General features: G+C 41.6%; 1 protein-coding gene across 1 annotated transcript; it reads right to left on the bottom strand.

The window, feature by feature from the left end:
• Window positions 1-353: 353 nt before the first annotated feature.
• NFIL3 (nuclear factor, interleukin 3 regulated) lies at window positions 354-15,010 on the bottom strand. The gene is made up of 2 exons (XM_064642813.1): window positions 14,899-15,010; window positions 354-4,356 (listed from the first exon to the last, which is right to left on the bottom strand). The coding sequence occupies exon 2, from the start codon at window positions 4,165-4,167 to the stop codon at window positions 2,794-2,796; it is 1,374 nt and encodes a 457-aa protein (XP_064498883.1). The 5' UTR covers window positions 4,168-4,356; window positions 14,899-15,010; the 3' UTR covers window positions 354-2,793.
• Between the last annotated feature and the right edge of the window lie 4,060 nt (window positions 15,011-19,070).

Raw genomic sequence — 19,070 nt, 5'->3', positions numbered from 1 at the left:
TTCTCTCCCTTCCCCCATCAGTGTGACTCTCCATCTTTCCCATACCACATCCCAAAGGGAAGCAGGGTAAAGATGGGCAAGGAGGGTGAGAGCCTCTGGGTGAGGAGGCCATCTACACCCATTTAGTGTAGCTGAGCTGCTCAGAGCTCGCCAACTGCAGCCAAGAACTGGGCTTTGTAGGTACCACCCACACTCCTGCCTTTTGTAACTTTAAAAGGCCTGGGGAAGATATTCCAAATGTTAGCTGCAGAAACAGTAACTTCAGCACGGGAACATTAGTCATCAGCTCAGCTAACACCCCTGTGTTGAACTATGACAATGAACGTAATAGAAAAGCATGTTGTAGTTAGAACTGGTTTTGAACAAAAGACAAATTATTTATTTCTTTCTTCAAATGAAGCATAACACTAAGGTATAAAGGGAGTATAAATAACATCTGATTGTGCTCCTAAGCTCCATGCTATAACTTTCTTGCAATGACATCCTTCAACAAATTAACTACATCATTACTGTTAAGTATTAATTGCACAAAACAGATACACAAAATATATAATGAGCTAGAAAGAGGACAACATTCTTCCATTATGACAAACAATTCTAACAAGAAATGGAAAAAAACCCAAACCAATAGATCTAGGCTTACACAGATGGCAACACCGAGAGTTTTTAAGTCCTCTCCTTGAACACATTACATGTGATAAATAATATGCAAAATATTTAAAGAATTTTATTGTTGCTTACAGAAGATACTTAGCAAGCAAAGAGACAGTAGCAATCACTGCCTCATGTCTCATATCCCCATCATTCAATGCAAATGTTTACATTTCATGCAATAATCCTGAGCTTATTTTCAGTAACATTGAAATGTCATCTATGTTAATTACCAAATACATACAGAGCCCAGCTATGGGGTCTATTGTATTATTAAGGCATGAAAAAAGAATAGCAGTTTATTAACTCTGAATGCCACAAATACAGCACAGCAGTTAGAAGGCTCAAAAAAGCTCAGAAAGTACCAGTGATTTCTGTGCGAAGGTCCTCCCAGAACACAACTGAATCATCAGCTCCTGAAAAGGCACAGAATCAAATCCTGGCCTCACTGACATCAGGGAGTTCTGCCATTGCCTTGACTGCTGGACCAAGCTTCAGAGCTATCAGGAGTGACACGGACTCCTCTTCATATCCCCAAAAAATTGACAAACTTCCTCTCACTCAAGTCAAGTATGAATTTAAAAAACAATACCTACATATCATTTTGTTAATTAGTATTTTAAGCCTATGGAAAGGTTCCATTCATTATACAGTATGGCAATCAATAAAAAGCTTTTTCAGAAAAAGCTTATTTGTTAGTCTGATTTTTAGTATGTTAAAAGAAGGGGGAAGTGTCATGAAAAGAACCTCTGCCAAGTCTATGTTCTATTTAGAATTTATTTTTAATTTTAAAATGAAAGACTTTGGTAAGCCAAACCAAGGATATGTGATGCAATTCTAGACTCCATGGTTCCATGGCTGTTCTGAAAGACAAAGATCACCACAGCCCTGTCCAGTCATCAAGTGAAGAACTCGTCATCTGCAGAAGTTGAAAAGGGCTAGCAGTATTTGGATTGTGCAGTTCTTCACGTAGTTCTCTATTTTACATCTGAGAAGTTCTTGCAAAATGCCCTTTAGCAAGCCAGAGTATTCCAGTTCAGTTAACTAAGCCATTGAAACCAAGGCCAAATTGCTGGCAAGACTTACTTCATACCAAATTGCAATATTTCCCATACTGGGAACTAAAACAGCAGATGATCCCCTCTAACTCTGCAACTGCTATTGCCTAGCCTTTGTGTAAGTATTTGCCTACTTGAGCTCAGAGTTCACAGATCCAGTAGCCTTATCCTTCATCTACAGGTGGCCCACGTTCTACTGTGGAAAGAATGCTGGCATGCAAGAGGGGCAGACTTTGTCTGCTCACAATACCCCTTGCAGACACAAGCCACCCCTTGACAAAGGTGGTGCTGTCCGATCCTGTCACTGGAAGGCTTTGAAAACTTTGCAGATGCACAAATCCGACTTAACTAATTTCACCTAAAACACCAAGTTATAATATTGAAAAAAAATTGTTTTTCACACTAAAACATTCAGGAAACTCATTACTGTCTCGTTTGAGATTGAAGGAGAAAAAAAAAAAGGTTGGTGATCTTAGTTACTGGGTTAGAATTTGCATGGGTTTTGGTTAACTTCTCCTAATAAATAAGTTAAAGAAGGCTAAGGCTATAAATTGGTACTGTTTCATTTATAAATAATCACTTTACTCCTCTTCTAAAAAACGTGTTAAGGAAAAAGGTGGCCAGAAGGATCACACATGTTGTAAATTGTAATTTGGTTGTTAGGCTGTAAAACCCTAAAATGTATGTGAAGTTGAGCACAGTGTAAGAAAAAAACCAGTTTTTAATTAACAACTTATTTACAAGTTCATAAAATCAACTGAACTGGAGTAGATGTTCTGTGTTTGTCACCAATATTTTATTGTAACTGGTAACTTGCACGCTTTGTAGTAGAAGAACAAAAAGAAAATAAAGTTCACTATATACAGCCTTTGTACAGGCTACTTGACTATACTCAAGGCATAGTGATCATAACACAACCTAGTCTTCATAATAATTTGTGCACAAAAAGACACCAATCAGACATTATGTGAACATTACAGTGAAATGACATCACAAGTCCAGTGAAAGTTCAGCATCATACAAAACATATTGATCTACTGCAAATGACATCCTTTAAAACAATAAGCCTTTTTTCAGTAGTAACTTAACCAGAGTCCGATGCAGAGATTTGTGTGGTTATAAGTCTTTTAAGTGAAGCAACCTCTGCAGATAAATTTGCTATGCCCTGCTTCAAATAGAGGTTCTCTGACTCAGAGACATTGTAGATGTTGTCTTTTATTTCAACAACTCCAGTTTTGCAACCACTCTGAATTTTAACGTTGAGTTCCTTCTGATGCCAGAGTTCTGGTTTAAGTGACCAGTCTTGGATGTTAGTCACTTGAACCGAGAAAGGAGTGTGAGAAGAATGCACCAAATTCTGCGCACCATGTTTTTCCAGCTCAAAATGTCTTTTTGAGGACATGTCAATGGGCAACGACAATTTCTGTGTTGCATCATAGTCATTATCCATTGCTTCCACTTTAACTTGCATGGCTTTGGCTTTAATTCGAAGCTTGTGAGGCAAAGCTGAAGAATTCACTTCTGGAACTTTAACTGTTGCATGAACATTTTTATGTTCAACTGGGGAATGAATTGGACCCTTAGGAACCTGCTGTTCATCTTCTCCATCAGATGACTTTCCAACTACACCATCATCAGTTTCTGACGTTCTCGGAGAATTACTGGAGGACCTATTAACTTGCAAGAGAGGAGGAGAATGTGAGTACACATTAAAGGTAGCTCCCATGTAGTTTGGATATATGGATGCTTTATATGAACCTCTGTCATCTCTTGGCTCTCTCTCTAATTCCATGGGCTCTTGCTTTATAATCTGGAACTTATTTTCAGGACTTCTGCAGTTGCTTTGTATACGACTCGGTTGGGTGTGTTCTACTGTTGATGTTTCAGACACATCAGACATTGAGCTTTGAGGAGAATGTTTAATGACAGAAATACAACTGCTACCAACTATAGATGGTTCATGTTCATCTACAAATGAGTTAATATTTGATTTGGAACTCTGATAGTCTTGGAAATACACAGTTGTTGAGCTACTGAGTTTCTGTATCTCTTGGGCATAGGCTGCAGAACTAATTAAACCGAACTTTAGCTTCAAAGAAAGCAGCTCCGCCTTCAAAGTGGCATTCTCTTCTCCCAGTGCAATTAGTTTGTTCTCTAAGACAAGATCATTCAGTCGTCGTTTTTCACGAGATCTTTTGGCAGCTTCGTTATTTTTCCGCCTTTTCTCCCAGTACATAGCATCTTTCTTTTCATCTGGAATGAACTCCCGCTTTCTCCGGCAAGCTGAAGATTTGCTTTTTCCACTACTTGCTTCAGTAAGTAGTATATCTTCATTTGTAGACAACTCTTCAGACACTTCTGCTAAGGTAGACTTCAGTACCATGATTTTGTCCACATTGCTACTTGTGTCAACAGGTCCGTGCTCCTTTTTAAGGGTCTGCATTTTTCTCAGCTGCATCAGAAACAATTTGTAGTAGATCTACAATAAGCAACAGAGAAAGCGATCTCCCCAGTACTTCTTACTCCACAACTTGATAAATACAGTAATTTTAAATCCACACACATTCTTCCTTTTCTTTCATAATCTCAGACAGAAGAGTCTAGAATCAATTTTCTTAGCAGATTCAGTGGGAATCTTCTTAAAACCCTGGAATAAATAGAGAATTTTATTACTACTTAGGAATTGCTGGTTCAGGGCACACAAAAGTAGCTTCTGATAACTAGCTTAGAACTAGTATTTGATTCATTAAACCTGCTGTATGAAGAGTATGAAGACACTTCATATTCACACATTGAAACAACTAGTATTCCAGATTTTATGATACCAAGGCAGCAGATTTGCTTCCAAAACAAATGCAATATGATCCAAGGAAAAATCAATCAAAAAAGTATTTGAGTTTTGATCCTATGGTAATGCTGTCACAGAATTTTCCATGATATCACTGACCAAACTGAGACCTCCAATGCTTAACACTGCAGGACACTAGGCATGTTGATGAGCAGCACTGGAAAGTATCTTGTTCCCCATTAAAGTATCTCTTCTGAAAACAGCCGTGGAGCGTGACTTAGAAATGCAATATATTTGAGTCCTTCATGCATTAAAAATAACATAAGCTTATTTAGAGAAGCTGGAGTGCTTTCTATTGTTTTAAAATACCATCACTATCTATTAAAGCTATTAAACATTTAATTGCTGCTTTTGAATTCTATAAAAATATATACATATATATGTATATATAAATGTTTATATACATGCACATGAAACTTTAAAATGCCTTTTTGATCAGTCATATCAATTCAAACTAGCAAGTTCACACACATAAGTTGGGCAAATACCTAACAAAAAATATTGACCAAAAAAAAGTATTACATAATTATTTCTTGTATCTTACAAAGAAAATTTTAAAATCAGTACTGAAAAATACATTAGAGAAATAACATTAAATTAATAATTTGCATTTGGCAAGCTGTCTTATTATGTCAAAGTAAAGTTTAATACCATTGAGGCATGTGCACCTTCAGAAAACAGTGTTCACACTGAAGTGGAAGTTTAGACCTATGAGTCTTACTATTAATAAGGAAAAACTAGCCTAACCTTTAGCTTCAGACATTCTAATCATTAAATTTGAACTTAGCATTTAAATTAGCCTTTGCTATACTTAGTCCCTCTCAATCCAAAAAAAAATATTTATTCTCATAAGATCATTTGGTCTTCACCTGAAGCTTCTCAGTATCTCATTTGCCACAGTCAGTCATGTTCCTGGTAAAATGAATGTAGTATGCCAAGTGCTTTTATAGAACTGACTATTGAGTCAGTAATCATTCTTGCCTGTACAACCAAAAAAACCCTGACAAAAACCAAAGCAAACAATAACAACAAACACCACCCCCCCAACCACTTGATATTAATGTCTCTATTTATTGGGAATATTTTTACAATGACTAACGAAACTAATTTTAAGATTATTAGTCAGGAAAGTTATAAAAGAATTAATGAATTGTATTCTGCCAGTTTCTCTTGTCTTTTCCAGAAGGCAAAGTGGAGTGAGTGATGTAATAACAATTAAGCAGGGTCATAAAGACTAAAGTTTCAAGCTGTGTTGTGTTCCATCAAACCATGCCAACTCTTCTTTCGTAAAAAAAATAACACATTTAATAAAACAACTAAGTGGAATTTCCTAAAATCCGTGGTTAATTATTGACATGTAACTATTTGTCTTTGATAATGCAGCCTTAATGAAAAAGAGCAAGAAGCTAGCCACACCAAAGACAGCAGCTAACATTTCAGTGCAAAAGCAGCACCACAAATTGCCGTGTTAGGAAAGAAGAAATGTACCTCCAATACACAACCAGTTACACAATAAGACCCTGATCCAAAATTCTAACTGGAGTCAAAGGGAGTTTTCTGCCAAAAAGAGAGCTGGATCAGGTTTAAAAACAAACATATGCCCCACAACAAAGTAACATCTGTTTGTCCAAACTTTCGGTACATTTTGATTTACTGAAGTAGCTGTATAGCCATTTTGCCCATCTCACTGCTACATGTAATCAGTGGTTCAATTAGTATATATTCCATTTTAAACCTACTGCAACTCAATACTTTAAAAAATCATTGTTGAACACACAGAATTTAAAAATAAATTAAAAAAAAAAGAAGAGAAGACAAGGTCATTTGACCTTTTGTCACATTTGTAGAATATTCGGTTTCTGTAACATCATTTTACACTAATAGAAAAATACTGGGATTTTGTTTCATTACACTGTAGCACTGGGAACGCATGGTTACTGAACTGTAATTGTCCTGATATACTACAGACACTGTATTCACTTGTATCAGGAGAAAATAGTGCATCTCTGAGGAACTGCAGACACCTTGTATGGGGCACAGCAGGAAACAGTGTAACATGTACTGAATACCTATGAAATCATCACTTGTCTCTCAGCGTGCATCTCGGTCAACTCCCACTTAAGTAAAAAGGGTTCACAACAACTTCTGTGAAATTTCAGGTCCTTACCAATTCAGAGCTCTTAATTTTAACACTAACAGAGAGCTAAACTCAAACCCAAATACAAATGTTTATTCTCCCAGAAAGCAGAAACTAATATGTATACATCATTATTATACATATATGCCATATACCCTAGAACATCTACACTTACTTGGAATGGCAGCAACAGCAAGGAAGTACTTAGAGAATCAGTGGATATTTTAGAAGAATGAAACCATACCTATACAAAAGCAATAAGTTTAGTCTTGAACAAGACTGCTTCAGGACAGGAATTCTGACTGTGTCTGTCTGTAACGGTCTCCAGCTCAAAGTGATTCCACTTTAGTGTTTGTCCAGTGTTGTGGTTTAGGAAAAATACTAATAATGGTAATAATAATAATTGGCAAAAAGTTGTTGGATTGTGGGTTTGTGGGGTTTTTTTTTCTTAAATGAATGCAGACTAATGACATAGTTCATCAATATGGCCATCAACAAAAACTCAACTCCAGGTCCAGACATATCTGCAAGCCTAACATTAGCACTGAGCTGCACTTAGCCCAACAAGCTGCAGAGTTCACGCCCCCTGTTCCACGGGACATCTGCAGATTGGGCCATTCCAGCATACAATCTGCTAACTGTAGCATTGATTCCTCCTGTTTTGGCCAGTCTCCCTCCTGTACACGTTGTTCCTGGCACAAACAGACGGAACGTAAGCAGCATGCAATCTACAGCAAATATTAAGTGTGTATCAAAACTACCATGTTTTTGCACGCAGTATTCAACTTTGCTCTCTGCCAGAGTTCATCAGTAAAGCTGTCGAGACAGATGTGTAACCCACTGACATAGTCATACTGGTTTGCTCTTTCTGCAGTTAGACCTAATGCCATTACTGCAGTGAATTAACAAAACAGAAATAGATCTTTAACTCTTTCCATATCGTGGCAACTGGAATCACTGCTTTACAAACAGGAGTCAAACCCCTTGCTTATTAATACTTCTCCATGTGGATCAGTCCAATGCTGAGTCTGTAAACAAATTAAATTCCATCTGATGATAATGGCAACATGCCCTCAATGGAACTAGTCACTTCACTTCACTTGAATTTTACAATTCCACTGGAAAACATCGGTATTTACACATAAATTAATGAACTGTAATGATTCCTCTGACTACATTTCAAATTCCAATATTTTCCCTTATGATTAATTTTTCAATTGCTTTATCACTCCCTCATAAAGTGTTATAAAACCAACATTTGGTTGGTTGATGTTAATGGCATTGAGTGCCAATTCAACAACGTAATAACACTCGACCCTATTAACTTAATTACAGAGCCAGTCTTGCTCCCACAGCAATTTTGCCATTGGTTTCAACAGAAGCAGAACACAATCCCAGATCCAAGTATTAATGAGACTATTGTATAGAACTCATGCTATTGAAGCAAGAAATAATGTATGCAGAAATCACACAAAGTTAATTTATCCATGGACTTCAAAAAATACTTAAGTGACAACATAGTACATTCATGGGGATTTATGTATTCACACTGTAATAATTGAAATGTCTCAAAGGTTGAAGGACAGGCCCACAATCTTTCTTCTCTCTTCTGTGTAATTTAATTACATAAATAATTTCTGCTTTAGAGAATGCATGTGGGCCTCCCTATGTATGTAAGTTTCCCCACAGAACAACTGCATATTATTATTTATACTTAGCAAAATAATTCATGCTATTTCCAAGCGTAATTTTTCAAATGCATCCTAGAATAAAACAAGTGTTTTATTCTACTGCTCTAACATTTTGATAGTGATTCTATGAAACTAAATGAAATTCTGTCTCTAGCACTGGATGCTCAAATACAAATCACTTTTGTATCACCATGTGCTCAAAAAAAAAATATTTCTCAGTCCTTAAAGAAATAATAGCGAAGCACAGCTTCTTGTTTGAGACAAGAACACACATCTATCACCATCACCACTATGTGGCACACTCTAGAAAAGCAATAAAAGCTTGTACTGATGTCTCTGCTTACTTTTAGTTGCTGTTGTCCATGTTTTGCACAGGTATCATTAACTATATTACTGCCACCATTCTGCCACGGTGCATCGATTTTGAATATCTGCCTACATAGCAGAAGAGCTGCTGTAGAAATTGTTCGTAAATTCCAAAGTCACCAGTTTGCATTCCAAATTTTGAAAAACTGAAGGATCTAGTTTGCACTTTATCTTCAAAGTGTTCTAAAAACAGTTGCTATCTGCCTCGATGCTTCCATGAGGTACAGAAAAAAATATCATTCTCGTTGTATACACAAGACAGGAGGTTGAGTTTAAGCTTAGGTGGTGCATATGCAGCCTACTTAAACATTGCTGAAAAATTTTGGAGATACTCTTATCTCTGCTGCTTCTCACAGACAAAAATTATGCCATTAAACTCTTCGACAGAGAAGAAGATTTCCAATCTGCTGAAATCCTTCAACACACTCCTTCTTGCCCTTTATCTAGAAAAGTTTGTAAAATTATGTTCCTGTTAAAGAAAAGCTCTAATGCTGGCTCCCCAGAAAAACTGATATTATCCCTAGGACAGAATTGTGGGCGAAAGGGTCTAGACAACGTAGAGCTAATGAAGCTAAAACCTTTCCAAAAAAACCTAGGTGATGGCATTTTATGCTATGATGGACAGGTTTTCCACAGTTGGAGAGGGGAAAAGCATTTACACTACAAACATTACCACCAATTACTGCTGTTACACAGTCACATGCATAAGGACCACGAATCCATTACAACAGCATGGAGCAATGCAGAACTATTGATCCCGTGCACAGTTCCCTTTTCTTACAACTTCATGCACATCTTAAGTGCTTGCTGTTTCAGGACCGATGTGTAATTAGGTCAGTGGAACACTGATGATGATAGCTTTGTACAAGATGACCCACTTTTGCTAAAATGTTGATCATCTTATTGAAAGGAAAAAAAAAAAAAACAGGATATGTCCACAGAACATAGTCCACTGGGAACATCAGAAATCATTTATTATGACACCGTTCAATCAAATGTAAGAAAAAATTAGTAAGATTGTCACAGAATGTGGAACAATGTTGCACATTTGTATTACCAGAAAGCTGATGTCGTGTGTGATCTTTACAAAAGACTTTTATTGTTGGAAAAATTACTTAAGTTACTGTTTATCTTAATAACTACAAATTAACTCATTACAGTGCAGCCTGCTTACCAAAGGTAAATTACACAAATTATGCAAATAAAATTATTATTTGGAGATCACAAAACATATATTAAGGGTAGTTGTTGTTCGAAAGGTCAGTCAAGCTTAATAGGAGCAAATTTGCCCTATATTTTCTTCCATTTCCTTATGAAGATAGTATGATACTATCAGGTCTATTTATTTTTCCCAAAACAAGCTCTTTGATGTTCTGATTTAAAGGGTGCAAAACAAGATCTAAGAATATTATCAGAAGCACCAGGAAAAACTTTAAAACAGAGAAGTAAAGGAAATGTATATATAACTGAGGTAAATACTTAATTACTTATAGATACAGTATGTCCATATAAATATGTAATTTAAATATCATATCACTTTCCAGTATTTTGAATAAAGTCTCAATAGAAACAACCATTACTGAAGGTTACAGTACTATGACAGTATGTTTCTCATTTCAATAACTACTTGGCAGCACAAAGAACTAAACTGCAAAAAGCTATAACTTAATAGCTACCCATGTTCTGGAAATACAATCTCAGCTTTGCCCTAGTTACAAACCATAACCCCCCCGCCCCCCCACAAAATCAAATATTAATTATTCTGACAACAAATGGCTTTCTATTATTGAACTGTGTTCTTAAAATCCCAAGCACGGACCAGACCTTCAGCTGACCTAAATTTATATGGCTCTATTTAAAGGCAGCAGAATTATGTCAATTAATCCCAGCTGATACTCTAAACATGCATCTTGTTATATAACAACTGAAGTAAATATATAAAATACACACCAGATGTAAAATGTTGTTATCTACCACTCACTGCAAATGGAACAGAGAAATAGCAATCTTTAGAGCTCCAATTCTGTGAGATGGTCCAGCCCACTGCCCATGCTGAGCATCATTTTCTTTATTGGGTTGCATTCCACCTGTAAAAGGAGATCTTGCAGCAGTGGCACCTATATTGCTAACTGCTGTGCAGACACCTCTGTAGCAAAAACTAGTTAATTATTCAAATACTTTGGGACACACTGAAAATTACACCAAGGTGGAACAACTCCAGAATGGGAAAAAAGTTCCATCTTAAAAAAGGCATTTTTTCTGATTGAAAATAGATCTATTTAATATGTCACCAGAATCAGTCTCACAGTATGCTAATTTACACATGGGTCAATTCAACAAGTGAATTAGGAAAAAAATACAGGGTATCTAAGGTGGCATTAGTAATAATTCATTTCAGAACTACCTTCTAATAGATTTATTTAAGAATGTTGCTTCTATCACATTTTTGGTCAAGTCCAAGTATGTCCTTGCTTACACAATTTTATTTTTTACAGTCCTGCTTATCAACAGTATTACACAGTTACATTACCTTGTGGCTTTTTTAAAAAATATGTTTGAAATAATTATTTTCAAATACTGTAAAATAACGTTTTAATACTGTAAAATACTAAAACGGAAATCAACTGTCACTTTCTTTCAGTATGGACTGCAGGAATTGGCCATCTATTTGCATTTTTTTTCTATTACATAGCCTAAGCACATTTATATCTCATAACTGGCTGTAATGACCATGGCAAGGTCACCTAGAAGAGTCAATTAAGCTGATGAGTCAGATACATTGCTTAACAGTGTGTAATAAGACTCAAACAGAGGATTTTATTGTTCATATTATTGCATCACAGTGATGTTATAACAGCAGTGAGATTGCTGTCTGGAAAAAAACTATTGCATAAGGATGGTTTGCATAACCATTTGTTAAAATAAGTAAATTTAAAATGAAGTGAAGGTTTATTTTATTTAAGAGCTTTATTTCAAGATAAAGGATTGGAAAAAAGCAGCATGGTACTGGTATCTTTCTCAGACTCTATTTAGAACTTATTGCAACAGAAAGAATGCATGTTCTACAAATTTTGGCCAAAGCAAGGCAAATACTGTTCCTTCTTAAGATGAGATAAGCTGCGTGGAGGTCATGCAAGTTCACACTGCTCATGGGAAGACTAAGCTTTTTGACACCTTGGGATCAGTTTCTTTAAAAAAAAAAAAAAGCCATCGAAACAGCAGAAACTGATGGCTTTGGATTCAAATCCAGCAAGCTGGATATTTTAAAAGCTAGTTAAGAGTCCTTTGGAGCATGAGTTAAAAATGTTAAGTCAATAAAAATGGAAAGTAGAAGCAAAATATTCTAAAGAGTGTTAGCACTTCAACAGTCAAAGACATTTGTGAGAATTAAAACAATAACTGTTAGTGCCAATGTTATTGAGGATGTTTATTCAGTAGTCCTTGAACCTGTTGGTTTAAATCAGGTATTTGGCCCAAAAAACCCAAATTCATTTGAGTTTCCTACCAAAGTCAACATTTTGATTGAATAAGGACCATAAAAGCGATGCACGTAGCAATATTTTAAACGAGGCTCTGGACTGAATTAATTACTGAGGAGGGCAAAGATGACTCAAAGTAGGTTACGTACACAGGAGCAAACATAATGAAACTGAGTGTAATCATTCAAGTTACAAGGACAAGCAAAAAAAAAAAAAAAGTGTTGTTTTTAACAACACTGTTGTTTTTAACACTCAGTAACCCCAAAAAAGCCTCATGATCAAAGCTGTACTTGACCTCGATAATCAAGCAGCAAAAAGTTTATGCAGTCACCCAGAATATTACATTTTTAAAATGTTTTGCTACTACTACCTATGGCAGGTACAACGTGCATAAAGACTGTGGCTGGTGCACTCAGTTTGGAGTGTCTTGGTCATAGGCACAGTGATGTTGGTTTCATCCACTTGGAGAACCGTTTTAGCCATCACCAGGGGAAAAAAAAAAAAACACAAAGAAAAAAACAACCAACAACAACAACAAAAAAAAAAACCAAACGCCACAATCAATCACCTAATCTCGAAAGCCAAGTTACCGCCAGCAACTTTCAAGCTATGCTCCCATCGAGGACACACACACAGAGCACAAGCTGACCCAGAGGAGCACATAACACATAGCCACGGCGGTGAAAAGCGGCTGGGGGATAAAAAAATAAATAATAATAATAAAATTAAAAAAAAAAAAAAAAAAAAAAAAAAAAAAAACAGAATTGGGCAGTGGCGATTTATTTATTTATTTGTTTGTTTGTTTAATCACGCCGTTACGTAAGGGAACGAACGAAAGCGCCCGTCTCGTGCCTACCTGCCGGGGGGGGGGGGCCTTTGTCTGGCGATTTGTGGGACTTGGGAGGGAAGGGGGGAGGACGACGACGGGGAGGGTGATGGGCAAGCGGGGTGGGGACGCTCTGCGGGGCGCGGTGCGGGGCCGAGCTGCGGGGAGGCGGCGTTCGCCGCCTCCCCGCAGCTCGGCCCCGCAACCGCGCCCCGCCACAAAGGATGCCCCGACTGCTGTCCCCCTCTACGTGACCGGCAGCGCATGGCCCCGTCCCGCTCCCCCCCCTTCTCTTGCGCTCGGCCCCCGCTAAATCAACCCGCCACCACCCCCCCTCCTGCCGCCACCGCCGCCGCCCCAGCCCCAGAACAAAGGGCTGAGGGGGAGCGCCAGCGCCCCCAGCCCTCCTCTCTCGCCCGTCGCCGCCGCCGCCGCCCCACCGGCCGCAGGGGGAAGGCAGGCAGAGGCGACCCCCGCGGAGGAGGAAGAGAAGGAGGAGGTGGGCGAGGAGGAATCGTCGGGATCCGCTCCCCCCCCCCCACCCCTGCCCGCCGGGGATGTCACACTGACCTACTGCCGGGGACCCGGCTCTGCTGCCCCAGGGGGGCCCCGGCGGTACCTGGCCCCACTCCCCCCGCCCGCCAGGGCACGGGAGGGACGGCTCTACCTCTGCCCTCCAACGCGGCTGAGATGTCCTATAAACGCCTTCTTTCCCCTTCCTTAAATTAAGCCATTCCCGTTTGTTTTGTTTTGTTTTTTCATTTTTTTTTTAATTTTATTCCCACCCCCCCCCCCGTACCGGGAGAGATGGCACGGCTGCCTGGGCGAAACACGCCTTCCCTAAAAATACAGCCCCTGATCTAAAACGCCTCCGAAGGCGTGGAGTTAAAAAATCCGAGCAAATGCCTCGAACGTCTTACACACGCACGGCTCTGGAGAAAAGACCAGAAATAGCACTTGAAGCCACAATTGCTAAAACGCGATGGGGCTAAATATAGACTCAACACAAATCTCGTTTTAAGGCACCCGGCACGCAGCCGGCGAGCGCGCCTCGCCTCCCCACTTACCCAGTTGTCTACTTCCCTTATTAAACACACTTTAACAAAACCTGTTACAGTTACGGGTCTGGGGGGGGGGCTTTTTTTTTTTTTTTTTTTCTCCGGGGCGAGATTGTCCTAGTTTCTTTGTAGGGAGATTATAAAATCGCATAATTAGCTCCCTCTTCCCCAGCCCGGCTGCCAGCAAATTCTTTGGTTACATAATGCAACATTTCCAGGAACTACTATGCGATCGGTCCCGCAGCGCCCAAAAAACAGCGACAAAAAGTGACGGAAAGGGCTGGCTGAGGGAAGCGCAGCCCCGGGCCCGGGCCGCTGCCATTGATCCCGACTGCTGGCGGGCAGCATTCCCCTGCGCCGCCCGACACGGGGGTGTCTCCGTCCGGCGGGCTCCGGCAGCAGCTCCCGCTGGTTCTGCGGCCGAGGCACGGCTGGCGCTGCCCGGCACCGAGTCCTCCGCCCCGCACGGCTCCGCCGCGGCGGCTCCGCTGCCCTCGGCACATTATGCAACGCGGGAGAGCCGCTCGGGCGGAGACGCGGGGGGCAGCGCGGCACGCCAGGAGCGAGCACTCCCGGCCGGGGAAAGCCTCCTCCCGGCACCTCCCGGGCTGCCTCTCGGGCCGCCACCCTGCGCCGAGCCGACCCCTCCCCGCGCGGCGGCGGCGGCCGGCGCGGGCTGGGCTCGCCTTATGTAACAGCCGCCCCCGGCGCGCTGGGACGGAGCGAAGCGCCGGGGCGGACACCCCAACTTTATAAAGCGTACGCGCGGCTTCCCCCCCCTTACCTGCGGCGCACTGCGGAGCGCCGGGCATGCCCCGCGCGGCGCGGGGCCGCGGGCGAGGCGGGCGCGGGGCCGCGGGCGAGGCGGGCGCGGTGGCGGCGGTGCGGCCGGAGCGGTGCCGCGCCGGGCGGGCGGCGGCGCGGAGGGATGTGTGTTAGTAGGTCAGCGCTGCGCGGAGCGCGCGCCTCATAGCCCCGCGTGCCGGCCGCGCCGCGCCGTGACTGGCGGCGCCGCCCCGCCAATGGGAGTCCGGCGCCGCCGCGCCGCGGCCAATGGGAGCGCGCCGGGGGCGGGGCGGGGGCGGGGCGCGGGGCGGGGCGCGGTACAGTAGGTCTGTGTGCTGCGATTGCATAACCGCCGGCGGGGGGGAGGGCGGGGGGGCGCGAGGGGGGGCCCGCGCTTACGTAACCGGCGCGCGGCGGCCGCGCGCGCTGGGGGGCGCTCGCCCCGCGCAGCCTCCGCCCCTCAGGGGCGCGGCGGGGCCCGGCCGCTGCCGCCGCCGCCACGGCCGGATCGCCCGCCAGCCGGCCCGCAGCGCTGCCGGGAGTGCGCGGCGTTACCGGGGTGTGTCCGGGCGCCAACCGAGCGCCCCCGGCCCCGCCGTCTCTCCGCGGCCGTTGCGCGCCCGGGACGTGGGAGCCGCGCGCTCCCTCGCGAAGGCGCGTGCCCGCCGCCTCGCCACGCGCGCGCGGGCGGATCGCGCTGCGGCTGCTGCCACTCGCGGAAAACAGCCACAATAACCGTAAAAAAGGAGGAGGAGGAGATAAATGGCAGCGGGGAGAAGGAGCCCAGCGCGCTGCCCGCCGTACCGGGGCGCCGCCTGGCCCCTGGCCCCTCGCCCGCTATCCTTCCTGGTCGTCAAGGGTGAAGGATCTTGACGACGTTTCTTCATCCACGCCCTCACCCCTGAGGCGGCAGCGCTGAAACGCTGCTCGGAAGCGGGGACGCGCTTCGGAGGAGCTCGTCCCCGCCGGCCCTCCCGGGGCGATCGCTGCCCGCAGCCCCCACCCAGCCCGCACCCCGGGCCTGGCTTCCCAAAGCGGAGGTGCCGGGGAGGGTCTGGTGCGGGTTTGACCCGTTTAACCTCCGCTTTACAAAGCGACACATGGCCAACAAGCAGTCCAGTTCTCACCCCAGAATGTGTTCGAATGTACACGTTTGATTAAGTGTGCGACATGTGTCTTCGTCGTTTTTTTTTTCCTCGCAGAACGTTTGTCACTCTATTTCTTTTCCTTTGTAAGTAAAATTTATGGAGACAACAGAAATTTTTCCTTATTAAATCCTACTTCGAGAATCTAAATGATTCCTGATTTCATTCTGTTAAACACTCTTACCAAAAAAGCATAGTCCTCACTAAAATTATCCTTTTATATTACTCTGTCATCCCATATTTATGTGTCAACAGAGATAGCCCTCTGGAGCAAAGTGAACCTAACACAAAGCAAATTCAGACTACTTTTCTGTTTATCTCAGCCTTCAGTCCTTTATCACATGTACCCATACCATCCCTCCACAATAAATCCAAGTCCTTGGATCCATTTCTGTTTATCTCTACAGATTATTTAATATGGAGGATCTAATAACCTTTGCTCATAGTGGTTTTGCCCCCTTCCTTTCCAATTTCTAACATCTAGCATATGGAGCCTTGTTAGTGGTAAGAGACTATGGAGCCCGCCATGAAAAAGGGAACTCAAAAGCAGCCCAAGTCTGAGACATCAACCACTGCCTCCATCTGGAGGCCGTAGAGCCAACTTTTTTTGCCATGCTTTCACTTGCCAGTGGATAACAGACATGCAAAGGCAGTTGGCATGCTGCTGTAAATGTCAGGCACGAGATCCAGCAATGAGCTTGAAGACCTGCTTGCTCATAAATATTAGTGGCCTACTTAAGGTCTTAGGCACACCAGAGAACCTATGTGAGGAGCCTTGTGCAGCACGCCTTATGTTCCACGCTAATCTTGTACTAATCCAAGGCACCGAGTCCCCAGGACTGTCAAAAACTAACTAACTAACTAACTAACTAACTAACTAACTAACTAACTAACTAACTAACTAAAAAAATCCTGAAACTTCAGGCAGTTCTTAAAATTAAAGGGTACATGGAGTTTCCACCACAGTAAATATTTTTGATGAATCCTGGGCATATACTTTTAACAACTTTAAATCTCATATCTGGAAAAAAAAATAAAAATAAACGCAGTAATTCGGATCTGACTTCATGACTCAGATTCTTGAAATTCTAGAGTTCTAGAAAGAAGTCTCCAAGGCAAATAATATCCTCCCTATGTGGGTGGACAGTCTTGAAAATAATATTGCAGATGGAGTTTGGTCGCCTATTTGTTTATATGTTTGTCACTAATTATAATCAGCCACAAAACCAGACCTGATCTTTCTCCCGGATTAGTAACGAAGACGTCTTCTATATTTTACATTAGTTCTACTCTGTGGCAGTCAGGAGAGTCAAAACCTTCTACGGCAAAATCTCGTCCTACTCTCCAGATCTTACAGTGGGTGCTTGGCAGATTCAAGGATAAGTTGGGATAGAGGGCTGAATGCTCATGCAGCTGAAGGAACATATCATTTTTCCATTCCTCCCGAAGTAGAGAAAAAAATAGCACGGATGAAAGCCATAGCTTTGTGCATTCTGCACAAAAGGAGCCTGAGGCTTTCGGGAAAACTCTAAAAAGAGAATCATTCTATGATTATCCACTTCTGCTGATTTTCTTACTGGAGGGATGAAGTAGGTCATGAAGATCTTTAGCTAAATTCTCAGCTGACTCTAGCATGGTAGGAATTATGCTTACTTTTGGAGAGCACAATATTAACTTCAACTCCTTTAGATTCATCGGTATTTATTGCGACATGGCTTAAAAATCTCTTAACACTACCTCTGGTTTCGGCTTAATGCATATTGCTGAGTCTACACTGAGTCATAGTACAACATGTAGGGTCTAGAAAAGTGGTACTTGAGAAGTAATTGACAAAAATATAACAGAAGTAGTGTCCGCCATCTCTCACATTGGTTGACTAGTTTGCATTCAGTTTTGTCCATGCCTCTTGGACTTTCTGTGATATGAGCTTTGAATACGACCCGGCATGAAATTTAGAATCAGTTGAAGTCGACAGTAAAAGTTCCGGTGGCTCCGAAGAAGAAAGGCTTTAATTCCTCACCTTTATTACAGTCCACGTACAGTACAATGTAATAATTGAAATGAGTCTGGAGCAAAATAAGGACAAAACACTTCTTAAGATTATGATTTACTGAACACAGTTTAACAATTTATATATATGTGTATATACACACACACACTATGAAATTAATTGAAGGTATGGTGACTTCTGCTATCATCCTTGGTTCCCTTGCACTGCATTCTTTATATGTGTAGGAGGTTTAATACCTAGCAGTGCAATTACAGAAAGCTATATTCACCAGTCTTTTTATATATTTAATGTGATCAGTGCTCAAAAATGTATAAGACTAACCTAGTCCTCCAGGGCTTCCTGCTCAAGATAAGTAGTAGTGAAAGTTCCATAAAATAGATGATATTGTGATTTTATAAAGATCAAAGCCAGAAATAAAATGCATTAAAGAAAAAGTCAAGTCATTTGACAACAGTTCAAAGTATTAATCAAAATATTTCCATGCATCTGGGAACATTTGTGGGAACTGTACTGGAAAAATATTTGTGCTGTAATGTACTCTTGCTAAAAGCAAACCCAAGAGAAATAGATGTTCACATTGTAACTTAGGCAGACATAAGTGAGGCAATGTTTACTGGAACTGTTAAGTGTGAAGAAACACCAAAAATTGCACAAGAAGTGCATGAACTAAATAAAGAAAATTTACATGATACTTTTGCACTGCAACAGCCAGCTTAAAGCTTCATGGTCATTCATATGACAAATGAACAAAACTAAGAAGATTATGATGTTCAAGTATTTTAGATGAGTCTAAAAGCAAACAAAAATGTCCTGTTTCTTAGGTCACAGACAGTAATTCTGCCTGCAGAGCCACTGGCATATTATTCACTTTGATTCAGAGACAATATGGAGAACAGCAATATCCTCGGGACTGAGGGAAGTATCTGATTTCACCTGAATATTTAAACACAAAGAGAAGTATTTTCAAAAAGGTTCTTCTCATTAATGAACATATATGCTGCAAATGTGTATAAT

This window comes from Pseudopipra pipra, chromosome Z (genome assembly GCF_036250125.1).
Source record: "Pseudopipra pipra isolate bDixPip1 chromosome Z, bDixPip1.hap1, whole genome shotgun sequence".
Lineage (NCBI taxonomy): Eukaryota > Metazoa > Chordata > Aves > Passeriformes > Pipridae > Pseudopipra > Pseudopipra pipra.
This window is presented reverse-complemented; position numbering and strand designations above follow the sequence as displayed.